The sequence below is a fragment of the Sorex fumeus genome, unplaced genomic scaffold, assembly GCF_029834395.1.
Source record: "Sorex fumeus unplaced genomic scaffold, SorFum_2.1 ptg000055l, whole genome shotgun sequence".
Lineage (NCBI taxonomy): Eukaryota > Metazoa > Chordata > Mammalia > Eulipotyphla > Soricidae > Sorex > Sorex fumeus.
The window spans coordinates 15,772,905-15,799,718 of record NW_026606112.1 but is presented as its reverse complement, the minus strand read 5'-3'; the positions used below and the strand labels follow the sequence as shown (position 1 = coordinate 15,799,718).

The 26,814-nt window shown below is 51.3% G+C and overlaps 1 protein-coding gene across 1 annotated transcript; it reads left to right on the top strand.

Annotated features, from left to right (window-relative positions):
• The first annotated feature begins 5,144 nt into the window (after positions 1-5,144).
• SMIM20 (small integral membrane protein 20) lies at positions 5,145-17,064 on the top strand. The gene is made up of 3 exons (XM_056125591.1): positions 5,145-5,348; positions 15,590-15,646; positions 16,402-17,064. Exons 1-3 carry the CDS (start codon positions 5,240-5,242, stop codon positions 16,437-16,439), a joined length of 204 nt encoding a protein of 67 aa, XP_055981566.1. The 5' UTR covers positions 5,145-5,239; the 3' UTR covers positions 16,440-17,064.
• The last annotated feature ends 9,750 nt before the right edge of the window (positions 17,065-26,814 follow it).

Sequence of the window (26,814 nt, the reverse complement as noted above, 5' to 3'; positions counted from 1 at the left end):
TCCACCAGGCACATGAGCTAGGTCTGGACACCTTGTTCTGGAAGTCGTAAAGATCCCAGTTAAGACTGTGAGATGAGAGGTTGGAGTGATAGCACAGTGGGTATTTGCCTTGCATGTGGCTGACCCAGGTTTGATTCCCACCATCCCATGTGATCCCCCAAGCACTGCCAGGAGTAATTCCTGAGTGCAGAGCCAGGAGTAACCCCTAAGCATCACCGGGTGTGACTGAAAAAGCAAAAAAAAAAAAAGACTGTGAGATGGGGTCCCAAGAGATATTCCAGGGCTAAGGTGCTTGCCTTGCATGAGGCTGAGCTCCATTCAGTTCCGGCATTGTGTCTGGTGCCTGGTGTACGGCCTGCATTGATTCCTGAGCACAGAGTCAGGAATAAGCCCTGAGCACTGCCGGTATGGGCCAAATCAACAACAAAACAGAACAAAAGATCTGTGAGGTGGAATACTGGTCTTGTGTCTCTGAGAACTTGGGTTGAAATGCTGGCCCTGTACAGAAAGACACTGGGAAGTACACTGTGTAGTGAGAAATAAACCAAGTTGGACATTAGGGTAAAGCTTATGCAAGTAAAGAACAGGTGAAAGAAAAAACGCTTCACAAGTGATCAGAATTGGAACTATTTATACATCTGGGCAGGTACTCACCTGTATAAATACAGAGCCACAAAGTGCTCGAGGGACAAAGCAGTCCCCACCATCACACAAACATGCAGGATCCAAAGGTCCTGCCTGAGTTTCGCTTGGTTCCGAAGCCCACGCTTCTGACTGTTTTCCTGCAGAAAGTAATGATACTTCTTGAGAATCCACAAGATTCTAAAAATACCTCTGCCGGCTGCAGTGGCACAATTAGTGAGGCTGCTGTCCCAGGAAAGCCTCGTCACCATTTTGCTTAGATCAGAGAACGGATTAACTTTGATGTCTGTCTGAACCCCAGAGAGACACCACTGGGGGGTCCGCTCCCTGCAAGCATTCAATCTTCCCATCCGAGGCGAGAAGCAGGAGGCCCCAGCTAGAAACCCAAACCAATTTTTTTTCCCTCAGTGATTGAGATGAAAATACACACTAGGAGTCCCGACGTATTTGACTTGCATCGTATCTGCCCCCCAGCAGCCTCCTCCTGAGAACCACCACTGTCCCCCACCGACTCAAGCTTCACTTTCCCAAACAGTGTGAGCTGAGCTGTGAAACTCCTGGACTGTGCTGGAGGGAACAGCAGAGACTGCGGAACTCATGCAGGCTGTTGGTGGCCCCCCGAACCAAACTGACTCTCATTAACTCTAGTCTGAAACGAGTTGACTGTGAGCTCGGGTGGGAGGGGGGCTGGCCTGCAAAAAACAATGAACAATTGAGGGTCAGATTGCAAGGGGGGAGCTTTAGGACTATGGCCAGTTGGGCAGAAGAAGCTCAGCCGCACCTTAGCAATGCAAGGAAACTGCGAAACTGTGGAAGCATTTCTGGCCACCGGTTTCCACCATTCTCATCAATTCCTATTTCTGACCAGGTTGAGTCTGTACCCACTCAACCACCATTAGCTCCCTTAGTTGGCCAGGCAGTGTCTATCTGGTGTTACGGGCAGATCTCTGAAGCCAGACAGGCTGGAATTGAAGTCTGGATTTGAACCACATACTCTGGAGCTGATCATTTTTACCATGCCTCTGAAAATAGGGACCACCCCCCACTCTTCTCATTGGTGTTGGTGAGTACTCAGTGGGCAAGTCTCTGATAGTGACCAAATCCTGGCAAGTGTTTTAAAGTCTTGCTATTAGCGTGTGTGTGTGTGTGTGTGTGGGGGGGGGGGTGCACAAAGTCTTTGGACTAGCCATTCCACCAAGAATGCCAAGATGAGCCATCATTATCCAGAAGGAATGAGGAGCTATTATTAGAGGAAGCTGAGTGGCCGGAAATCAGATACTACCCACCATCACATCTCGGCTCAGACTTGAGGCGCCAGAAGGGCACCACACTCAGCTCTTAACTCCCTTTTGCAACCCTCAAAGTGCCTGGCACAAGGTTCAGTAAACATGGTTCAGTGACTGATGCCAATCGCATGCAAGGTTTTGCCTGGAATCAGTGAGCTCAACCGGTGGTACAGACAGGTCAGTAGTTCTCAGAAACAGGGAAGACACTGGAATTGGAGGGAAAACCTGCACTTGTTAGGGTCTGATGGCATGTTAAGGACGTGTAATTGTTTAGTGGAGAGGCTTCATAGGTGATTCAAATGGTGGAGAAGTATTATACTGTTTGTATAGATGAGTGTATTTGCATAGCTTGTTGACTCAGTGCTCAGCATGAGGGCACAGAGAAACCACTAGCTACTTGCCATGACACCTAGGGGGCTCATCTGCCTCTCCACTTGTCCTGGATTGGTCTTGGAGGCACTGCTGATTCTAGCACCCTCCATACTGGCTCTCATTGAATCTGTGGGTAGGATCCTGCCTGCCATCCTGCCAACTTTGCCTGTGGAAACACGGAAGACCATGTCAGTTTAGGGATCACGAGAGAACAAGCTGGTCTCGGCTCAGTGTGTTATCCCAGGTCACATTGGTGTGTGACTACGGCTCCCAGTGACCTGCTCTATGAATCAGGGCAGTCTCGGACGGGGATGAAAACCTCCTGCCCCCTTGGGGCATATTTGGAACTTTTTCTGTTGTTAAAAAAAATAATAAAATAATTCAACTCAAATAGGCTAGAGTGAAGTGGAGGCTTATTGGCTCCTGTTACTGAGAAGTCTATGGGTTTCAGGCACAGCTGACTCCAAGGACTCAAAGGTGCCATCAGCACCCGTATCTCTCCAGCTCTCTATTACCTTCTGCTCTACTGCCTTCACGCTAAGTCTCTAGTCCTGGTGGTTACAGAATCTCCTTCTTTCCACTTTAGATGTAGCTTCCCAATGGCTGGGAGAGACTATGGCTGGCTCTGCTTGGGTCAGGTGGCCCAATGGATGCAGCCCCACTGGGTGATCAGGCTGGAGTACAGGGCCACTCATTCCCTGTGCTAAGGAAAAGAGATCCAGGTTTGGCTGAATACTGAACTCATGGAGTTGGGAAAGAGGAAGAACTGGGGTGGTCCCTGTTTACCTGGGAACTGAGTAAGGGAGAAGAGAGGTTCTCCAGGGGCAACCCAGGCCACTATTAATAGAAAGGAGCAAAGTGGATGCCGGGTTGCTAAAATGACAATGTGCCTCCCACCTGGCTCTCTGACGTCACATGATACAGGTAGGCACCACTGCATCCCTCTGTTGAAGTCTTTCCGTCCTCACCCTAACAAGCTCTGCAAGGGCCTGAGGAGCCGCAGCCTGGTCTGCAGCCATCTGTCATCCCCCTCTGAAAGTCTGTAGCCAGCAGGAACATATCCCTCACTAGCAATGAGCTGCATCAGACCATTCGTTACCTCTTTATGTATATGTCCTGTCTCTTTATCCACATGCCAGGCTTCTGGAGAGCACAGGTCATTTCTTACTCATTTTTGTGTCCCCAGTAGCACCCTGCTTGGTGTTTGGGGCACGGCAGATAGTCCATAAATCTGCAGAGAGATTCAACAACTGATTTATGTGTTTCAGGAGTCACAGAGGTGGATGGTAGCTTGATTCAACTTACAACACTACAAAGAGGAAATGTGTGCCCTCAACACCATTTCTGAAAGCTCATAGATCTTTCATGGGCTAAATAATGCTGCCGGGGTCAAGATAAATATATCCTCTTTGCTCCCCTGCCCCGAGCAGCTGGTATCCTTCTTATTTAGAAAGGATTGAGTAAAAGACTGAGGAATGTCAGTCTCAGTAGCTGTTAGTCTGGGGGCTGGTTCCTCCGTGGCGAGGGCTGCGTGATGGTGGAGAGCTGCAGTGATAGTAAGAGGAAGTAGACACTTACTATCACTCCAACAAGCAATACTGAAGAGTCCCAAACAGCCCCCTTAGCTAACCATTAGCTCTGGTCCCTGTGCTGATCTTTGTACTCAATTCCTCAATTGTAACTTCCAGCAAAAGGTACAGGGGACGAGGAGGGCATTGAATGTCAAAAATATTGCGGGACAAAATAAATAAATAAAAAACGTAGTATGAGACTAATACCAAAGGACAGTAGGAATGAGGGCCAGGAAGATTGGTCCATGGTTGGAAGCTTGCCACACGTGGGGAGGAGGGCAGCGAGGATAGAGAAAGGACCACTATGACAATGACAGTTGGAAATCATCACTCTGGACAAGAACTGAGTGCTGAAAGGAAATAAAGGTATATACATGATAACCTTGTAGCACGTATATTGCAAACCATAATGTCCAAAAGAGGGGAGAGGGGGGAGAGGAAGTGAGGGAGGGAGGAAGGGGAGAGAGAGAGAGAGAGAGAGAGAGAGAGAGAGAGAGAGAGAGAGAGAGAGAGAGAGAGAGAAGAAAAGTATCTGCCATAGAGTCAGCCTGGGGGTAGGGTAGGGAAACTGAGACACTGGTGACGTCAAATGTACACTGGTAAAGAACTGGGTGTAGGAGCATTATATGACTGAAACCCAATCATGAACAATTTTGTAACCTTGTGTCTCACAGTGACTCAATTAAAAAAATTTTTAATGTGTACCTTGGATGTTAAAACAACTATCTTTCCAGAATAGTACTGGTCCAGAAATCCCCGGTGCTCCTGGTATCGGTATGGTCCTGCAAGCTATTCCTAGCGAGTTTTGCCATATTCCCTGTTATTTCCCCCAACTGGTCCTTAAGGAAGCCAAGTAACTGGCTCCAAAATTACTTGGGTTGCCTTCACCGGTAAAATGGGCGAGCGCTGGGTGGATTAAACACGGAAGGCATTTCTTATTTTGCAGACTGTCACTAACATCGAAGCAATAGGGGAAGGAAAAGAAGCCTTGCAGGACACGGCGTGATCAAAGTGTCACCACTTTGAATTTATGGACTCCGGCGGCTGAACTGGAACCGCGGGCACGGTAGGCGGGGCGCAGGTTCGGGCTCCTCCCCGGATGGCCACGCCCCTCCCGCCCCCCCCCCCGCTCCCAACTAGCCCCGCCCCTTCTGTTCCCGCTCCCAACTGGTCCCGCCCCTAGCTGGCCTCGCCCCGGCTGGCCCCGCCCCACGCCCCGCCCCCAAGACCCGCCCCGCCCTAGCCCGCCCCCAAGGCCCGGAAGCGAAAGCCTCTTCCGAGCGGAGGTCACGACCCGGCGGGCGGGGAGCGGGCTTCCGCGAGGGTCGGGCTGGCGGCGGGGCGGCTCGGAACCCCGGGCCCGGCGCTATGTCCCGGAACTTGCGCACCGCGCTCATTTTCGGCGGCTTCATCAGTGTGATCGGCGCCGCCTTCTACCCCATCTACTTCCGGCCCCTGATGCTGCCGGAGGAATACCGTGAGTGACCTCTGACCCCCGGCCCTCCCCGCGCCGTGACCTGGCGGGCGGTGACCCCGACGCCCAGCTGCGCCCGTGGCCTGGCGAGTGGAGCCTGCGGGGACCCCACTCAGACCCGGCGGTGACGGGGACTGCAGCGTGCACGCAGTAGGTCCACGCGCGCGTGCACGGCCTGCTCGCCACCCACGCGCACCCCGCGTGTCTCGGGGCTCGGTTCCGGCCCATTGGGGCGCTGCCTTGACCCAGCCCCGCTTGGAGCCCGGTGCCCGATACCCACTCTGCGTATGGCGAGACTGAGGCGCACAGGGGTTGTGCAACAGGCCCGGGACTCAGGGCTGGTAAGGGGCAGAGCAGAGAGAGCCCAATCGAGGCCTCTTGGAAGAGCAGCTTTTTTTTTTTTTAATTTTTTTTATTTTATAAAGTTGTTCACAATAATTGATTCCATCAATATCCCAACACCAATTCCACCACCATTATACCTTCCCGTCACCGCTATTTCAAATTTTCCGACCACCACCCTAGCCTGCCCCAAAGGCAGGTCCTAAATCATTTATTTGGTATTGCTTGTTGTGGCTAATTTCGCCAAAAAATGATCCAAAAGAGGTGGTTGTCTTACAGGAAGGTGTGTGAAAATTGTTGTATCTCACCTTGGAGCCCTAAAGCCCCAGTATAAGAGATCACCGACGTGTTGTTACGGGTTGAGCCTTGTGTGCTAATATCGAGATTGGTTGCCTTCTACTTTATTAGAGTCGCTTTTTGGGTCTGAAACGGGGACCTGTGATCGTGGGGTGGGAGGGAGATGGACCCCCCCCCATGGTCCCCAGCATAAAGGTGCTTTCATTGTGCTTGATTTCAACGTGCCCACTGATGTCTGTGTGAAAATGTTTCCAAGATAAACGGTTAGCCTGGGGTTTGGAGTTCTTCCTCTCCTTTCTCAAATCTTTTTCTTTCTTGTCTTTTTTTTGATTTTGCTCTCTTCCTTCATTTTAAGCTGCTTGCCCTCATGCCAGTGGTGAATATCCAGGGAGTGATTTCTTCCTTAATCATTCAAGTCCCATCATTTTAAAAGCCAAACTCTCCTTCCCCGAGACCCATACCTCAGCAAGGATTAGCACTTTGATACATCGGAAACCATCTGTCAGGGAGAAAATATTAGGCATTAGAGGCTCGTTTTTGTCCTCCAGGAAACCAGCGTCATCTTGAAGATGGAGAAGCGCCAGCCCTGCCCCTTGAGACTACTGGCACAGGCGAGGCGAGAGCTTGGTGTAAATGCTCTCTGCCCATTACATGTCAGTAATATTTGGTGTCTAGAGGAGGCAGCACTTTTCCCCGACACCCAGATTTCCGTGCAGCTTCAGCCAGCCAACCAGCATGGACGTGCCCCCTGTGCCCTCTAACTGAGATTTCCGTGGGCCACTGGGGAGCAGTGTGGTCCATCTGTCCCCACTATTCCCTGGCTCCAGGTGACTTCACTGGGTAGAGTCGGGGTGGGGTGGGGGCCTGTTTTGGATCCCACTAGAAAAGTCCCATTCCTGCAGTGAAGACCGATGCCTCAGCAGGGGGCTTGCTATTCCCCAGTGTTCTACAGGGGAACTCTCGGTCACAGTGGGAGCCACGGTGGAGAGGAGTGTGCTGGTGGTGTCCTACTGGGCGGAAGTCACGGTGCTGCTCTGCTCTCTGTCATGCCCAGAGCACAGGCCCCAGGCTGAGGACCCTTGCCCTGGGCCAGGTGATGGGAGGTATGGATGGCCTTGGACTGCTATGCCCGCAGTCTCCTTGGGAGACCTGGAGTAGTTGGTTGCCCTAGTTGCTGGAGACGGACAGAGCGGGCTCTTCTCATACACATGTAGCCCATGTGGCTCTCTTTGCATTTTTACTTTATTTATTTATTTAGGTTTTGCAGCCACACCCATTGGTGCTCAACGGTCACTCCTGGCTCTGCACTCAGGAATTATTCTTGGGAACTCTATGGGGGTTCTGGAGATTGACCCCAGGTGGGCCGCGTGCAAGGCCAACACCCTACCCGCTGTGCAATCTCTCTAGCTCCTGTCTTTGCATCTTTAACTGGCTCGCAGTCCAGAGCAACCCACTTTCTGGTTCCATTCTAACTCATTTGGCCAGCTGGTAAGGGAAAGGCATGAATCTTCAAGTGGGTGACGGCGGATCAGTTCATTGAAGTGTCTGGCACTTTTTAAAGCCACTGCCTCTATGTTGCCCCGTTTAGTTCTCATATCAACCCAGTGGGATTTGCACTGTGTTTTATTTTTATTTAAAAAATACAAAATCGGAAAAAAAAAAACATTCTAGTAGTGGCCAGAAAGAAAATGCATCCGGTAAGGCGTATTGCCCACCTGGGCTTGATCCCTGCTACCACATACGCTCCCACAGTGGTAGTGCTCCAGCTGTTGGTGCAGGGGGTCGAATCCAGTGCCTCCCACATGCAAGGCACGCCGTCTCCCACTGAGCCATACCCCAGTCCCAGCTCTGCGGTTTGATCCACTGATGTGGTCCAAGATTTATTTACTTGGTGGCTTGGTGTAGATCCATTTTTGCAACTACTTCCCATGCTTTGGGATGTTTATTCTCATTGCTGGGTAAAAGTTGTTCTGTATATGTTGATTCCAAATCAAGTTTCTTAGTTCTGTTACTTAGATATCTTGAATATCTAATTAAGTAACAAAGCTAAAATATTCTGATTGTCATAACTGCTTTTGTTGGGGATCATTCGGTTCCTCTCACATGCAAGGCAATCACTCCACCACTGAGCTCCCTCCAGGTGCCCTCGAATCATCCGGGGTTTGATCTCGCCCGCACGGCAAAGCCTGGTGAGCTACCTGTGATGTATTAGATATGCCAAACATAGTAACAACAAGTCTCACAATGTTACTGGGCCCGCTCGAGCAGATCGATGAACAACAGGAGGACAGTGACAGTGATGAAAATACCCTTATGTAAGGGCCTTCTTTATAGGTCATGTACCAGCGTTATAGCTCATGTACCAGCGCAGCTCTCTTAAAATACTTTTGTCCTTTCTTTAGTATTTTCCTGGCTTATATATTATTTTTATAAATATATACTCTATATATTCCTCTTATATTCAGCCTTTATTTGTCCTCAATCTCATAACCAGGCACTCCTGGGACTGAGTTTTCATAAGTGTCATCCCCCAGAGGTGCAAGGGGGTCTGGGGGCTCCCTGGGATGCTCTGGCCCAGCAGTGTGGACCTGACCTGGCAGTGCATGGCCAAACATCATGGTTTTTGTGTTCTGTGGCACTTGGGGGGCACCAGGGCCAAACCCAGCAGTACTGGAGTATGTGTGTGGCGGGGGGGGAGGGCGGTGCTGTGCTGAGGATTGGACTCTGGGCCAAACACCTCAACCTCTGCTGGACTTTCCTGAGTGCAGAGCCAGGAGTAACCCTTGTGCATCTCTGGGTGTGACCCAAAAAGCAAAAAAAAAAAAAAAAAAATCCATTTTAGGGGCCGGAGACATAATACAGTGGGTAGAGTGCTTGCTTATGCGTGGTTGACCCAGATTCAATCCCTGGCACCCCATATGGTCCCCCAAGCCTGCCAGGAGTAAGCCCTGAGCACTGCCGGGAATGGCCCAAATACCAAAATTTAAAAAAAAAATTTTTTTTTAATCCATTCTAGTGGCTATAGAGAAGATACAGCTGGTTTGGCAGTCACCTTGCAAATAGCCCAGCTGGGCTCCATCCCCCACGCCACATGCGGTCCCAAAGTCCAGCCCGGAGTGATGCCTGAGCACAGACCAGGAGTTTGCCCTGAGAATGGCCAGATGTGGTACCCTAAAAAAATCCATTCGAATAGTCTTCTAAGTGTGATTTTTCCTTTATATTTTATGAATCGATTGACATTGTTTTCATAATTGCATTTGTTTTCCATTCTTCCTCATCTGCCTTTAAGGCCTCTTTCATTTTCTCCCCTCTGCTAGTTTGACAGTTTAGTATTCTGTCATGCTTTCGTGATGACTGTTGAAAGTTTAGTCAATATCGTTTCCAATCCTTTGAAAATACACAAAGTCTCTGCAGTGGCAGCCTCTCCGCTGACTTGGAATCCTGCTTCATCCTGCGGTTTGCACCCCCATCACTGGGCACCTCTGCTTTTTCATGCAGTCTCTGATGCCTCTCTTTCGCCTGTGTTCCTTACTCTCCCATCCCTCTTTCATCTGCCTCCTTTCTACTTTCAGTATTTCTTTATTCTGAAATACATCTGTTAATAGATCTTGGTGAGGATTTGTAAAGTGGGAAAAAAAAAGAAAAGATCCGTTCTTGCTTGGCAGAAAACGTATTTAGCACTCCAGGTCTTCCTCTGCGCCTGAAAAGTCTATTGTTGTGCCGTTTGCTCTCTGAGCTGGAGCATCTCGCGTCCTTGATGGTCCTCAGTGAACCTCCGCCTCCCAGTGCGTCTGGGGGTGGCCTCAGCTCCGTCAAGGGGAGCTTTCAGCTTCCCTCTCCACCGTCTCATGGACGGCGGAGAAGAGCAGACGGGTAGAGGGCTTGTTTGGCTGGCAGGTGTGAGGCCCTGGGTTCAGTCCCCGGCTCAGTAGAAGGGTCAGGGGATAGGAGGCTGGCCAGGCTGCTGGTTGAGGAACCAGGGGGCGATGTTGGCTATGGGGCTCTGTGGGTTGTATTGGCCTCAAGGGGCAGAGGCAGGGATGGACAGCGGCTGGTCTCTCTGGCTCCTGCCCCTTGGTTGTCGGGGAAGACACTCAGGAAGGAGTCGCTATGTGGCCTCGAGGGCAGGTTCACGCTGTTCCAGCCACGGTGCAGGGGGTGCCCTGGCCAATGTTCCTGCCTGGGGTGGTGATGAACTCTGAGCCGCCCGTGCTGCGCCATCTGCAGGGGACGGGGCCGTTGCAAGGGGCTAAAGTGGGAAGATGCTCCTGGGGGAGATGGGGGCCCAGCAGGAACTACTCCAGAGAGAACTGCAGGCAGGAGCCCCCAAAACTGCCTTGGGAAAAGCCGGGTGGTGGGGAAGGGCGCCGGCACTCCCAGGCTGACCCACTGCTGTCCTTGCTGTCCTCCTGTGCAGGTACAGGGCGTTAGGTGACCTCTGGTGAGGGACCCAAGCCCTGGCCAGGACCCCCCACACACATCCCCCTTTGTGTTTCTCTGGCTCTGCTCTCTGGCTTCTGCCTTTCAGCCTCTTGCTGGCTTCTGATCATGTTATAGACTTGTATTTCCCCAGGTTTCCAGGGGTGCCAGGGGGGAACCTAGGGTTCTTGGGGAGAACAGCCCAGTGTTTGAGCAGTGCAGCCAATGGCTGGCATAGGAGGAACCCAGGCCAGGCCTGGCTGGGAAGTCAAGCCTGGTGGGTCCTGCAGCTGGGCCAGCCTGCTTCTGGGGTGCACTGGGCCAGCATCTCTGCTGGAATGACCCTCCCTTAAAGTGCAGGAATGCGCCTGTGCCTTTTGTTTCCTGTGGGTCTGGGGCTTCTCTCCCCCACCCCCCACGCCTTGCGGTGCCCAGTCTTGCTCCTGGCTCTGCACTCGGGGCACCATAGATGGAGTGCTGGGGACCAAACCCAGGTCCGCTGCGTGCATGGCAGGTGTCTTAGCGTGCTGTGCTCTCTCCCTGGCTATGTCACCTGAGTTGGGAAGCAGGCCCGTCCCATCTTGAGACTCCTTCCGGTTCCTTTGGACATTCCGCCTGGCCTTCAGCTCGTCCCCTCCAGCAGCCAGGCTGGACTGTGCGTTCCGAGGAGCCCAAGGCCAGCTCTGTGTAGGACACCGCCATGCTGGAGTGTACGTGCGGGAGATGGCGGCAGTGGCGGCTGTCCATCCCAAACCCCGGCTCCTGGAGGGAATCCCAGATGTTGCGTTTTCCACTTCTATCCTATGGGAACAGCGGGGTCTGTCTGAGGCGCTCACGACTCGGGAAGAGCACAGGTGCTGCGACTTGAAGCCCAATCTGTCTCGGTGTGTTGGTGCGAGGCAGAGTCTGAGTCTGGCTTCTTAAAAATAACACAGGTCTGGGGCCCGGCTGCACGGCCCGAGCCGGCTCGTTCCCTGTGATCCAGTTCACAGTGAACGAGGAGGGCCGAGGCCCGACATCAGGGTGGGACTGTCCCCTCCAAGGTCACCTAGCCCATGAATTGCTGAGCAGACGCTGGACCTCCCGCCTGACTTTGTCTGCTCTGAGAACCACTGCCCAGTGTGAAGAGGCCCTGCTGGCCCGGGTCGCCCCCTTCTGTGCCGGCGCCTGCTCCTTTGGTGCCACCCCGGGGAACATGCGGGCCATGCAGCGCTGGAGTGGATCAGAGGCAATGGCAGAAACACCCACAGGATGGTGGAAGGATGTGCTCCCGCTCACGCACCAGGTCTTGGACTAGGGGTGCAGCGTGGACGGCTGCAGCACGGACCTCCCTGCAGTCACTGCTGTCCGGCGAGGACACACGTGTCTGCAGGGTTTTGGGGGGTGGGGGGACCTGGTGCCCATTTGTTTCTTGATGGCCTCAGGGGCAGATGATGTCCAGATGAGTCTCGGCAAGAGCAGCCAGCAGGAGGCTGGAGAAGTCACTCTTACAGTTGTGGCTTTAAAAACACAGTGGACCATCAGTGCTAGTTGACTTGCTTCTTTTGTTGTTTACATTTGTTTGGGTTTTTTTTTGGGGGGAGGGGGGCATGATCTGGAGTTACTCCTGGCTCTGCACTCAGCAATCACTCCTGACAAACCAGGGCACCATATGGGATGGCGGGGATCGAACCCAGATTGCCCGTGTGCAAGGCAAATGCCTTACCTGCTGTACTTTATTTTATTTTTTGCTTTTTGGGTCACACCTGGCCATGCTCAGGGGTTACTTACTCCTGGCTCTGCACTCAGGAATTACTCTTAGTCGTGCTCGGGGGACCATTATAGGATGCTGGGAATCAAACCGGGGTTGGCTGCATGCAAGGCAAATGCCCTACCTGCTGTGCTATCGTTCCAGCCCCTGCTGTACTTTTTTTGGTTGTGCATTTCGTTATTAAAATGCCCGCTTGAGTAAATCGACGAACAACGGAATGACAGTGATACAGTGATTTCGTTATTAAAGAAATAAGACTGACCGGTAGAAAAGGTGAAGAAACGTGTGATAAACGTCTTACAGTGCTGACTGTTCACGACCAGGCTTTCGTTCCTGCCCACCGCTTCGTTCACATCCGGGGTCTGTGCCGCTGCTCCCATACTGTCGCTGTGGGCCATCTGCTGTTGCTGTTAGCTCGCTGACCCCAGACTAGGAATTACTTTCGTCTCAGTGGTTCTTTGGCTAGAGATCGAGGCCCTGAGGCAGGGAGCGTCCTGAAGTAGCAGTCCCACTAAGCAGTCGAAGGGGCTCTGAGTTTGTGTTCCACGGAGACCAGCTCTGAGCCATCTTCCCCTAGTGCCGTGGTTATCCGAACCCACCCGTCTGCTGCCTGCTCCTCCTCGGGCCTGGGGGCTGGTGTCAGGGGCGCAGGCACTGGTCCACAGTGTTGCTGAGAGCTGGAGCTCCCCCCCCACCCCGGCAGTATTTTCCACTCTTTCCCCACCATGGCCCCCCTCCAGCCTGTTTCCTTCCTCTGCCCCACCCCTGCCTGTCCTACCAGTTGGCCTCCTAGTTTTGTGCTGTGCTTCCCCCCCCCCCCCGTATGTGACCTTCACGACTTACCTGGGAAACACGCCTCGAGCTCCTCCAGGGCAGGACGCTGGCTCTGGTGCAGGTCTTCGTGGTGCTGTGACTGTCCAAGTATCCAGCCGCGCCGCAGATTGATTCCACGCGTGGCTGCTGGTCTCGGGCTTTCAAGAGACTGAAGAATTATTAGGGGAAAGGGGAGCTCATCTGCCTGCTGTTACCAGTTTCAGTGATGTATCTTGGCCCCTCTGACCGGAGATAACGATCCGCAGTTGAAAGGACAAATCTCGCCGCTGCCTCAGCACCAGGGGGCAGAGTCGGGCTGGCCCTGAGTGGTCCCTCCCAGCCAGGCCCCTGGCGCCGAGCCCCGTGTCTGAAACATTTCTGTCCTGAAGACGGGCTCACCTCGGAAAAAGTCAGTCATTAGCGTGGCCTAATCTGTTCCCAGAGTTAAACCCTGACTTCTCCATTTGCCCTTTTCCTGAGGTTTACAGGCATTTGCTATTTCCCCGATGATAGCAAAATCGAAGGCTCTTGTCAGCCTCGTCAAGATGTACTGCTGAGTCCCGAGGGCCCCGTGGGTTTTCCTTCCAGCATATTCTGTGCTCACAAATAGAGCGTCTTTGTGTCCTCATGAATTTATCTAAGACTGCTCGGGCCTTAAGAGTGTGAACGGAACATGGATGGATTAATAGGGGAGAGCGGTGTTAATATACCTGGTTATCATTGGGTGGGAACTGGTTCCAAAGATTGGTTTTAAACTGCCTTGTCTAAGCCAAAAAAAGAAAGGGGGGGGGGAGGGTGGTTGCATAAGAACAAGGATTATAAAGAGATTATGGTCTATTTAAGTAAATCCCCAGCCTCACTCCAACCTCATTAGCAATCAGCAAGAAAGTGGGAAGACTGGGATCCCTCCCGCCCCCCTCAGCCTTCCTGCAGCCTAGAGATTATCTGAGACCCGGGTTCCCTTGTGAGCCCTCCCCCCCCCCAGAGCCACTCACTACCTTGATGCCTGGCCCCCTGCCTGCGGCCTGGGCCTTGCAGTACCTGCCTCTTGGCAGACGTGCTAGGCACACCAGGATGTCTGAGTTCTTAAGTCTGGAGGCGCCGAATGCTTTCTGGATGTTGTTCTTTCCTGTCTTTGGTGCCAGGGATGGAACTCAGGCCTCCTTCAATCCCGGCAGAGTCCCGGCGGCCCTGACCTTACGGTGTCCACCTTCTGTCTTCCGTAACACTGGTGAGCCTTTCCGGTCTAGACAGTCTGTCCGCTCCTGCGTGTGGCGCGAGAATGTCGTCCGCGTTTTGGCGAGTACTGAGGATGGCGCTGGGCTCCGTCTGTCAGGAACTCGCCATCCTGGGAGATGAGATAGATGCCTGCAGGTTCTGCCAAGCTCCTGGGGGCCTGACACCTTGGAGGCGTGTGGGCAGCTGGGTGGGGGGGACTTGTCCTCAGAAGGTCACTGTCATGTCCAGGTGCTTCCGCCCCTGTTGCCTTCCACCTGCTCCTTTTTCCAGCGGCCAGAGCAGCTGCGCCCACGCCCAGTGGGCTTTGTGATGCTGTGACTTCTCTCTGCCTCTCTTCATCGGCACACAGGATGCACACAACCCATGCCGCCTGGTGTTTTATTTGCCAAGGCAGAACTGAGCAATGATGAAACTCTCTGGTCGGTCACTTAGGATCGACTCTCCGCCGCGGTGCCCCCGAGTTCACGGTCTCCCCCTGTTTCTTGTGACTTTCTGCTGGTACGAGTTTCTGAGGCTCCAGGGGCCCGAATCAAGAGCAGTCAAGAGCGGCGCCTAATACGCACTAAGCGCTAAGTGGAACGTAAAGAAACACTGCCGGCCCGATTACAGCGAAGGACTGATTACGCGACGTCCAATGACTGTAATTTCGAAGTAAACATCCTCTGGCTCCCAGTCCTGCCCCCTGGAGAAGCTGCCATTTGTCATCAGGATACTTGAGACAATACGTCCTTGTTTCCACAGACCTTGGCTTTATTCGCAGCCGCTTCCAGAGAGGGACCCGCATGCTGGACGCCCACAGACAGCAAATGCCCCGTTTCTCTGGGCCCTGCCTGTTGGGCACGGCCCCAGCACAAGCTGCTGGAGCTCCGACGTGCTTGCTAATTGGCACAGCACCTGCGATCAATTAGGGAAGCTTCAATTATCCAAACCGGAGCCACCCACCCAAAGATTAATTTTCTGCTCTATTTCCTATCAAAAACATAGCAGCTTTCGCTGTGGGCCCGGTCCTCCAGCGGAGTGCATTTCAGACAGAGAAACGACATCGTCTTCTTGTTAATTGTACTTGTTCCTTCATGGCAGCAGCCTTCCCCTCCTAAAACCATGCCCACCCGTGCTTCCGAAAATCTCTTGCGTGGTTGCCTTTCCAAAGTGCTGAGATCGCCAAGAAGCGATGTGAGCTGCATGCTTTTCTCCGGAAGCCTGGCTATGGGATCTCACCTCCATATCCAAGAGGGCTTGGGGTTAGGGAGTCTCGGAGTGTCCCATGGTTTCAAATGATACGAATTCCATGTAAACATAAAGATTTCCACCATCAGTGCCCCCCACCCCCTCCCCAACACCCTTCTCCCCTGCTAAAAGCCATTTTTTTGTTCTTGTTTCACAGAGAAGGAACAAGCCATAAACCGAGCTGGAATCATTCAAGAAAATGTGCAGCCACCAGGTACTTAAAAAAATCCCCCCGGAGTCTCATTTGTGCCCCGGTGGTGTCCGCGCGAGCCTCATGGTGGTGAGAGAAAGCTGCTTGGCTTGGAGACCTGGATATGAGGTCGCTGTTTATTTCACGGCCTTTGCCATTTTTTGAAGTTCCACCCCAGACTTTGTTCCAGGACTTCACAGCAGCATCTTTTTCTGCGAGTTTGCACGTTCCTCTCTTTGCATTGGATAAGTGGGCATAAACATGTAACAAGTGTGCAATTAAATATGAAGTGTGAATCGCTGTTTTGCAGACTGATTTTGCAGGCACCTATTTAACTGCTCCCCTCTTGGGAAAATTCTGTGTGCCTCTGAGCTGTCTTAATTGAGGGCGGGATTCTGCTTTCTTCAAAAGCCCCAAAGTTCCCTTTCTGGCTGAGTGCTTAGGTACTCTCAGATGATCCAAGTTGGCCAAATAGGAAAAGTTTCCAGGCTTGTTAAGTATAAAACTCGTATCATTTGCAGCAGCCGTTTTCTTTCCTTTTTTTTTTTATCCCCTTGTCTAGACCAGATACAAAACTTCCTGTGACAGGCTAGCTAGTTCTTTTGAAAGTTCTCAGACCTACTGTGGCTTCCCTGGGCCCCTGTGGTCTGCACCATCCCAGACCCGTGTCCACTGCCCACCTCACTCTTGATGTCACTGTGCTTATTGGGGGCTGGGGGGAATAGAGGGGCGGTGTTTGAAAAACAAGGCCCATCTCTGCCTCCCGTTTCTCTTTGTAGGGCTGAAAGTGTGGTCCGATCCGTTTGGCAGGAAGTGAGAAGGCTGCCGCCAGCTCCGATTGTGCGAGACACCTCCCTGCAGTTGTGCTTGCCGTTCTGCAGCAAGGACGTCACTGATTTCGCTCAAGGGCAGTGGCACAGGAAGGAAGTGAAACTGTCCAGGCTGGACGTCCTAGGATGAGCCAGCCCTCGCCTCCCTTTCTAATGGACCCGCAGCAGCTCATGCTGCTGGGAGGGCTTTCTTGATTCTGCTGACTTCCCCAACACGAAGCTCTCGGCCCTGCTGGCCTTGCAGGAGACTCTCTCCATCTCTCCTGCTCCTCCCGCCCAGCCTGCAACGCTGGTACACGCAGCCAGCTGTCTCCGGGAGATCCACGTCTGCCCCACTCCCGTCTTTGAAATACGAATTCTCCATCAGGAACCACCGTGCAGAGCAGCCTCATGGGGCTCTTTGAAATGTGAACGTCGATAAAAGTCTTTGAGGACATTATGCCTTTTAAGAATAAACAGTTCAGCTTAACTGTCTCGTCGTAGGTGCTTGCTACAAGTCGGAAGCAGATAGGAAGCAGGTGGAAGTCGACGGGGTGCATGCACAGTAGAAATTGAGATGGATTCACCAGCGGGAGCGTGAATATTAAAATGATCGATCCCTTTTTACTTTCATCCTGTTGTGTGGTTTGTTTTCTTGGGGGGGGAACCTTTTTTTTTTTAATGGATACATTAGACCAAGAAGTCTTATTTAACTAGACTGCAGCATTTGACTCGATGCTTGGGTGGTATTTGCCAGTTGTAAAAAAGCTTTTGGGGAGGGTCACACCCAACGATGCACAAGGGTTATGTGTGCATCAGAATTAATTCCTAATTCTGCACTTAGGAATTACTCCTGGTGGTGCTCGGGGAACCATATGGAATGCTGGGACTCGAACCCGGGTCGGCCGCGTGCAAGGCAAACGCCCTACCTGCTGTGCTATCACTCCAGCCCCACAAGGTTTTGTTTTTTAAAAAATTTATTTTGTTTCCGGGCCACACCTGGCAGTGCTAGGAGTTAGTACTGGTTCTACATACAGGAATTACTCCTGGCGGTCCTCAGGAGATGCCGGAGATCAAACCTGGGTGAGCCATGTGCAAAGCAAGTGCCTTACCCGCTGTGCTCTCTCTGCAGCTCCAACAAGGCCTTTTTCAGTTAAATGTGCGGAGACAGATGCTTGCTGCATGTAAGTATGAGAGCGCTTCTTTGTCTCCAGTGCACCCCTGGCCCTGCGCTTTGGAAGACACCCAGTGTTTCACTTGAGCTCTCCCTGCACAAGACTCTCAGCGGTCTTTAGAAGCTCTGCACAGTGACCTTGTGGAGGACTGAGAGTTGGCTTTAGAGAGAACCGGCCCAATTGTGTGATCATTGTCAAGAAATAAGATGGCTCATTCCCAAGCCCATGTGAGCATTTGTGGTGGACACGGGCATTCCCCAGCGTTGAACTAATGAGCCATTAACAACCTCATAAAAGAAGTTGACTCAGCCCTGCTCCATTCGACCGCAGTTTCTCCACAGAGGGCGTAGTGGGAAGTTGTACCACTAAGTCAGATGGTCTGTACATGCCTGCTGGAGTTTTCTTTATGGTGGAGGCCAGTATGCATGCCTTCTGCTGGGAAGGGGTCCAGGTGAAGAGCGAGTGTCTCTGTGTCAGTTGAGGGGCTTGGGGGAGGCCTCCCCCACCCCCATGTCCTGTTGACTGGGACTCAGTCCCCTGTCCTAGTCCTGCCAGAGCCCTTGATCCAGGGCTTTGCGGAGACCTGCCAGCCACATGCTGTCACGGGGTGAGTCTTTCCTTAGGCTTGGGGCTTGTGAGCCCTCGGTTCCCATGGGTGCTCATGGGTAATGCTGAAAGGGCTCCAAAGGGATCTAGGTCAAACACAATCAGGAAGCGTGGAGATAAAACTTAGGGATTTATTGCTTCTGACTGGATGGTTTCCAAGAGAGGCGAACCATTTCCCTCACATATTCCCAGAACTTGTTTCCCAGGTTGCCTTGTGGGACAATGACAAGCAGCTTCCTTTGGTGGGCCGGGATCATCCTCTAGGAAGCTTCCTAAACTGTGGGTGACCAACCAATGTACAGGACTTTTGGCAACAAAAGCTTCTGGATGAGCAATGACCAAAAATTAAGTTCATATCGAGTGCATGAAGCCCAGGTGCCTGGCAGTGTTCGCTCATGCTCTTTTTTGGGTGAAAATAGGTGGAACCGGGTCTAGGTTAGTAGTTCTTCCTGATGGTTGGGGTCTAGGACCTTCTGTTTTTGTTGTTTTTTGGGGGGGGTCGGCTAAATATGGTGGTGCTCGGGGCTTACTCCTGCCAGGCTTGGGGAGGTACTGGGGATCAAACCTTGGCCAGCAGCGTGCAAAGCAAGCACCTTACCTGCTTAACTATCTCCATTCCCTCCAGGAGCCTTTTTTACTTGTAAGAATGTTTGAGAGCACCAAAGTATTTATTTTTTTGTCTACGTCCAATGGTGCCCCGGACTTGATTCTGCAGTCAGGGATCACTCACAGCAGTGCTCGGAGGGCCATATATGTGATGCTGGGAATCAAGATCAGGCAAGCTCCTTACCCACTGGATCATGTCCTCAGGCCACATATTTTTTATAAAATATTTTTATTTGCTCATTGATTTGCTCCAGTGGTTATCTGTAACGTCTCCATTGTGAGACTTGTTACTGTTCTTGGCATATCAGATACGCCACGGGGAGCTTGCCAGGCTCTGCAGTGCAGGCTTTCCGAGCAGGACAGAGGAATCAAACCCGGGTCGGCAAGGCAAATGTGTGCAAGGCAAATGTCCTACCCGCTGTACTATCGCTCCAGCTTTTACATTGCTATCAATAATAGAGTTTCAGGCAGATGATGTTTCAACTCCAAAACTCAACTCCAGTGTCCCTTCCACTGATATCCCAAAGTTCTTTCCCCTCCCACCTCGCCTTGCTCTCTGCATAAGGTCTTGGAAATATAAGGTATTAAAATAAGAATTTAAGAATATCAATAAGTTCTGCAGGCCCGCTAGATATTTTTGTGTGAAAGCTTATTTTCCAAGGCCATTAAGTACTACTGGTCAGCAGTTTTCTTAACGGCCAGCTTACCCAACAACTAGGTTCTCATCTGATTCTCTGTCCCTGTGTTGCTGCATCAGGAGCCGTGGCCTCAGGAGTACTTTCTACACAGCTAGAATAGAAGCAAAAAGATAAACCAGCATTGGCACCATTGTCAAAGCAGTTTTACCCAGCAGAACCCCTGAAAAGACCTCAACCTCTAAAGATCCCTGGACCACACTCTTGACTTCCTGGCTGCTTTTTTCTTGGACATATTCTGACACTTTGAGAATGGGGTCTCTGGACCAGAGAAAGAGAGTCCGGGACCCAAAGCACTTGCCATGCATGCTGCTGACCCGGGTTTGATCCTCGGCACCACATATGGGTCCCTCAAGCACCGCCAAGAGTGAACCCTGAGCACTGCCAAGTATCGCCCAAAAACCAAAAAAGAAAAGAGAATGAAGTCTTTGCATTTGTTCTTCTAAATAGTTGCTAAAGCGAACTAGCGCTTTGCTCGTAGCTAGAATAGAAGCAATCCATAATTGAGGGAAATGAGAGGGAAATGGACACAATTTATTGTGATTATTTTCCAAATGAGGTGGTTGAAGCTTTCATTTTTCCTTGTCAGGCAGTGACCTCTTTAGGAAGCCTTGATTGACATTTGGATTTGGGGATCATACCCTGTCAGTGCTCAGAGCTTATTCCTGGCAATTCTCAGGGCATCATATGTGGTGCCAGGGATTGAACCTGGTTGGCTTCTTGCAAGGCAAACACCCTACCTGCTGTACTATTCGTTCTGGCCCCACCTTGGTTGACATTTTCAAAACATCTGAAGCAGAGGCCGTGCTGGTGACTGATCCCCATCCTCGTTCCGTGGAGGTTAAACTGTGTGGCTGGTTTTTCCATCTCTGTATTGACTGATGGGAAGATTAACCACACCTGTGGGCCAGCTGTTTCACCACACTCTGCACAGTGTGTTTGGGTCATTATATGAGCTCCATTACCCCTTTTCCCCATGCCCTTATTTATTTTCCTTGATGTTTTCTCATCTTGTATTCATGATGTATTGTTTCCCATCTTGTATTCTGCATGAGAGCCTTCATTTTTATAGGAAACTGGACACAATAGGATGCGTTCAGTTGAACATGCACTTACTGCCTTAGGACCCAAGAGATAGTACAGTGGGTAAGGTGCTTGCCTTGGGAGCTGCTGACTCCACTTCAGTGAATATTGCCACAAGTGGTCCCTGAGCACAGCCAGGTATAACTCAGCTCCACCCTCACCAACTCCCCTCACCCTCCCACCAAACTAATGAATGAAAACCCCAGCAAAAACAACCATGTAAATTCTTGTAAGGGAACTGTATATTCACAGGTGAAATGAAAATATATAGAAAATAGTATAGAAAATATAATATAGAAAATATAAAAATTACAATTGCCTTGAAACAGAGTGCAGATTTTGCCTGTGGGAGTTTGCCAGAGTTCAGTTCCTAGCACTGCAGGGGTCACTAAGGACTTCTGGGAGTGGCTCACAGGCACCACTGGATGTGATCCAAAATCAAACAAAAGTCTACAAACGTTGAGGGTATCTGCTGATGCTCACCATCTGCGAATCTCTTTCTGTTGCTTAAACTCCTGGTCGCGATAGCATGGTCCTGCAGATCTAGGTGTTTTTGCAGCAGAACTGCTTCAATAAGGTCACCGATGACACGTGTGAGAACATCCCCAGTGGCATTAGAATGGCCCTGGAAACAACCCAAATGCCCATCAACGGTACAAGGAAGAAATGAGCTCTGAGGCATCAGCCAGGGGAACTTGGTCCAAGCGCGAGCATGAATGCAGTGCACTGAATCGTGCATGCCTTGCGGAGCATATGCTGTTCCGATTTTATTTAGATGAAGGCAGAACTCAGGGCCAAGGTAACCACACAGTTACTGTCAGTACAGGCCGTGGGAGAGCGGTGAGGTCTTGAAGACACTGATAACGTTCTTAGATTTTGTTGTGGTTTAATTTGGGTGCGGGATAGATGAATGGGTTGGATCTGAATCTGCCCTCACTCCTAGAACCTATGAAGTGTGTCCTACTCCGCAGTTCGCCTGCAGAGGGGCATTAGCTCTTCCCTGGAGTCTAGCTCGGCCAGCAAGTAGCAGCTAGATCACCCTGCTTGAGGTCTCAGCACTGGGAAACGCTGGGCATCCTTCTCACCCTGCTTCCCCTAAGTCAACTGGTCTACCCCACACCCTGATCCTCAACAGTGTGACAATCACCAAGGTGTCCCTGGTCCCATCAGATTGAGGGGCAGTCCACAGCAGTCTCCTCTTCCCAGGCTGCTTCCATGATCAAACATTACGAAAGAAAACAACTTAGAAAACAATGGAGTACCTTGGCCAATTTTTTTTTTTAAGTGAAGCAAGGCAGTTTTCATTGAATGAATTCACTTTGGAAGACACGAGGGAAGAGAAAGAGAGGAACATGTGTTTAAGAGAGAACATGTACTTCTCCTGAGTGGAAAGAGCAGAAAGAGAAAGATGCGTGTTCAACAGAGAAATGGGCTTGACAGAGCAAGATGCCTGGTCCAAACTCCTGGTCACAATCAGCCAAATGCCAAATGATACAAAAGGCATTTCAGTGCCATGTCACAGAAAACCTGAGACACAATTATTATATAGTGACACTGTCCCATTTTTTTATTTTTTTTTGTTTTGTTTTTAATTTTATGAATCACCGTGAGAAAGTTACAAGCTTTCATGTTTGGGTTACAATCATACAGTGATCAAACACCCATCCCTCCACCAGTGCACCAGTGCACATTCTCCACCACCAATCTCCCCAGTATACCCCTCTTCCCCACCCTCTCCCTGCCTCCATGGCAGACAAGATTTCCCATTCTCTCTCTCTCTCTCTCTCTCTCTCTCTCTCTCTCTCTCTCTCTCTTACTTTTGGGCATTATGGTTTGCAATACAGACACTGAGAGGTCATTATCCAATATCTACTTTCAGCACACGTCTCCCATCCCGACTAATTCCTCCAGCCATCATTTTCTTAGTGTTCCCTTCTCTATTCCATCTGCCTTCTCCCCTCCGCTCATAAGGTAAGCTTCCAGCTATGGGGCAATCCTCCTGGCCCTTGTATCTACTGTCCTTAGGTGTCAGCCTCATGTTATGTTGTTTTATACTCCACAAATGAGTGCAATTCTTCTTTGTCTGTTCCTCTCTTTGATTCATTTCACTTAGCATGATACTCTTCATGTCTATCCACTTATAATCAAATTTCATGACTTCATCTCTCCTAACAGCTGCATAGTATTCCATCTGGATACTGTCCTGTTTTTAAGAGAATCGGGGCTGGAGCAATAGCACAGCAGGTAGGGAGTTTGTCTTGCATGAAGACGACCTGGCTTCAATCCCCGGCATCCTATATGGTCCCCCATGTACCACCAAGAGTAATTCCTGAGTGCAGAGCCAGGAGTAACCCCTGAGCATCAGTGGGTATGACACCCTCCCCCCCAAAAAAGAATCTGCATGTCATGGCACCCTGCCCCACAACCTTTACTGTCCTAGTTGCTGTGTCTGGGGGCTATGTTCTTGGTTCCATTGCTCACACACTTGGGTGTGGGGCCAGGGGTGACCCAGACCACAGTCAGCAGGAGGGATTGGTGCCTTCGATGGACTGCAGGTCTCATTCCAGGAAGCAGATGCTCTCTCAATTAGCCACATCACCATCATTTCATTAATACTAAGGTCACAGTTGCTAGTCATCTGTGGGTCATTTCACCCGGTGCCCTGGAGTCATGGCAAATTGTGGGCTTTACTGCTGTTTGCCGGCTGCTCTCTTTGCCCAAACATCACTTTCCTCCATCTGACATAGGGGAGGGGAGGCATCTAGTCTCATGCCCACCCCAGCCTGGCTCTGCCCTCTCCCTTTCCCAGCTTTGGGGTGGGAGGGGGCGAGGGTGGGACATCCAAGTGCCCATCAGGGCATCATATCATCTGCTGGCCATGGGGATTGGTCCCACATTGGGCTTGTGGCTCAGACCCAGTGCAGCAGATCCAGTAGAGGTCCGCTTGCCTTTTGTCTATGTCTGCAGCTTTGGGGAGGGTCTTTTTCTCTCTAGACTCTGGAGACAGCTGGTCGAGAGGGTGGCCACCCACCATTGCAGAAGCCAACAGCAGCTTCCTGCCCACCCCAGAGTCACCCGTGTCTGCAGCAGAAGGTTCCCTCGGCATTCATCGCCTGTGTTAATAAATTCCCCTGCACACCTGTTTAGATGGGCTCTTGGTCTTGACAAGGCATTTCCGTTTTATCTTTTAATCATTTTCCCGAGCCCTGATGATAGCATGAGACTGAAATAGAAGGTTGGTGTTCGTTGGAGGGTGGGGGTGTCTTCAGTTTTGCAAATCGGGAAGTACAAGGCCAGGAGTCTGTTCAGTTCCTATACCCTATATTGAGATGAATAAGGCGGTTCAAGACAGTTCAGCCCCTCCTGTGGCTCAGCTTTATTGCTATTGTCCCCAAGGGGCTGCTGGGTGGCATCTGATGTCTACCTGCTGTGCTCCTGAGATTTCTGGCTTCCCCCTTTTTCTTATCTCTGCCCCGCCTGGCAGCTGTGAGGCGTGGGAACCGGTCCCATCCTGGCTTTGCCGCTTCTCATCTGCAGTGAGATTGGGAAGCAGTTGGCTGCAGTTCTAGGATCTGGCGCTGAGTGAAAGCCAATGCCTGTTCTGTGGGCTGAGTGGCGTTGCTCTAAATATATCGTGAGGGCTTTGTGACATTTGGGTCACCCTGAGGTTGTGGAGGGTTATTTGCTTTGTTTTCTGCATTGTTGCTGCCATCTGGGGTGATTTTTTGTTTTGCTTTGTTCTGTTGTTTTTTTTTTTTTTTCTGTAACAAGACTTTCCCGCTGGAGGATCATGTGTGTGAGCAAGCGAGTGAGGGTGGCAGTGATCCATCACTCGGCCAAGTTCGTATTCTGCACCCTAGGGCAGCCTTGAACTTGTTTTTCATCTTTTCTAAAATAGCCTCTGTCGTTTTCTGCCTCCCCTCACAACACTATTTATTCTCGTTTTATTCCAAGCTCTTCATTGAGTAGTGAGACATCAGAACCGTAGGCCAGAAGAAAAATTAATGTAAATTTCCTGCCTAACAGTGGACGGTCCTATTACTTTTTTTTAATTGAATCACCATGAAATACAGTTAAAAGGCTTTCATGTTTGAGTTTCAGTCATGCAATGATCGAGCACCCATCCCTCCACCAGTGCACATTCTCTACCACCAATGTCCCCAGTATACCAGCCCCTCCCGCTCCCGCCATCCCAACCTTCCCCCTGCCTCTGTTGCAATTTTCTCTATTTCTCTACTTTTGAGCACTGTGGTTGCAATATAAATACTGAGAAAAACAATCTCTGTAGTTTCAACCCTGATGGCGTCTACAGCCTGGCGGGGGTGCAGGGAGACATACACTTGAGTGTTTGCATATGGGAAAGGGCTGACTTAGGCAGAAGGGAATCAGTGTGAGCAACAGTGAGTTGCAGGTTCTGACCTTTCCTGCTCAGTCCATGTGCCCTGGAATACACTGTGGCCACTTAAGCCTCATCAACACGATGCTGGAATATTGGGTAAGCAAGTGCGAGGGCCACCCTTGCTGAGTTCGGTCGAGGCATGCACCTCTGAGCAGCTCAGATGCAGACAGTCACCTCCAGAAGAGACGTGTGCCATGTCTGGGTTTGGGAAGGACTAGAACCATGTCGGCTTTGGGGATCTACCCCGTGGGATCAACCCAGTCTGCCTCTGACAGGGACTATTTTCCAACCTTTTTATCTGTTCCCACTCACACAAAATACCCAAGATAGAAAATACCCAACTGCAAATAAATAAATAAATAAATCTTGAGTATTTTGTGATGAAGAGCAGAGCTGGGTTTTTGCTGCTCCCTACCTAACTTCAGAAAATTAGGGCCAGGGCGTTGGGGGAACAGTTAGACAATGGACTCAGAATTTCCCAGGGTCCCATCCCTGGCCCCCTTCTTCACTCAGTGTGGGACTTCTCAGTCTTTTCGAGGCTTATCATTAACTTTTAGCACAAAAAAAAGGCTTTTGGCAAACGGGGTGGTTTGTTTTTAAGGAAGATCAGAGTAATGACCTTGATTGAGGGAGGGCGGGAGGGAGGGAGGGAATAAGAGAGGGAAGAGGGAGAGATGGAGGAGGGAGGAAGGGAGGGAGGAATGAGAGAATAAGTGGGGGGGGGGCAGTAAATATGGGAATGAAGGCATGAGAAGGGTGGACACTGTCCTCCCAGTCGGTTTGGGTAGAAGAGCATCCAGCCAGGCAAGAGAGCCATTTCTGGTTTCTCAAATACCTGATGCATGCTGGGCTTGAAGTGAGTCCCTGAGACATCATAATTACAGGTCCTAAGCCCGAGCCTCTTGGTGCGACAGTGTTTGGAGATGGGGGCTCTTGGAGAGAGATTAAGATTGGAGAGTCTCAGCCTTGCATCCCTTCTGGGCAAGGTGAGGACGCCGACCGTGCTCAGAACACAGGCCGGGAACGAAGATGACCATCTTGCACTAGGACAGTTCCCTCCAGGAACCTTGACCTTGGAGTCACCCATCCCCCACTGAGAGCCACGGCCTCCCTGTTCTTCCACTCAGCAGTGCGTGATCCACGGCAGCCCGCGGCTGTTCTAGCATCTGCTGTAATTATTTCTCCACAACAACATCTCTTTGTTCTGGTAGGATCACGGGCCTCAGCTTGAAGGTCGTTTCCCTTGCAGGCTTTCCGTGCGTGCCGCCCACCTGTGCAGGACTCTTCAGAAGCCCCCAAGCACCGCTGGTGCCTCCCCTCTGCATCACTGCTGTCCTTCAAGCCCGGGTGTGGGGGGGGGGCACACCCGCTTCCCCTCACACAGTGCCACTCCGCAGTGGTTCAGAATTTGTCCCCTTCACCCCAAGGAGCTCCTGAACTTGCCAGTTTGGGGGAACAGGGTGCCTCCCACTTTGGGATTCTGTTAACACTTTGGCAGCCAGTGTCAGGGCCAGCTGGGGTTTGAGGACTCCATGACCTTGGGCAACAGACAGAAACACCCTCCAAACCCCAGCTAGGCTCCAGTGCTGGGCGGCAGCGGGGCCATTACCTCTCTTACACTTCACAGTCCAACCGGAAACCCCATGGTGCTCCCACACTAAGGCTCCCTCTCCCTTCCACCATCACCCTGCAAGGTGGAAGTCCCAGCTGCTGTGGCCTGTGTGCCACGCCAGCCTCCCAGCAGAGCCCAGTGTCTCTCCTGGTCTCCCGGGGGGTGCCTTCTTCTGGCTGGCCTGGGTACTGATGGGCTGTACAGACA

Bases quoted from the DNA above. Each gene is read 5' to 3' on its own strand.
- SMIM20 (XM_056125591.1), top strand. From the start codon at position 5,240: ATGTCCCGGAACTTGCGCACCGCGCTCATTTTCGGCGGCTTCATCAGT. The intron at 5,349-15,589 runs GTGAGTGACCTC...CTTGTTTCACAG, and splicing joins GATGCTGCCGGAGGAATACC to AGAAGGAACAAGCCATAAAC. The intron at 15,647-16,401 runs GTACTTAAAAAA...TTCTCTTTGTAG, and splicing joins AGAAAATGTGCAGCCACCAG to GGCTGAAAGTGTGGTCCGAT.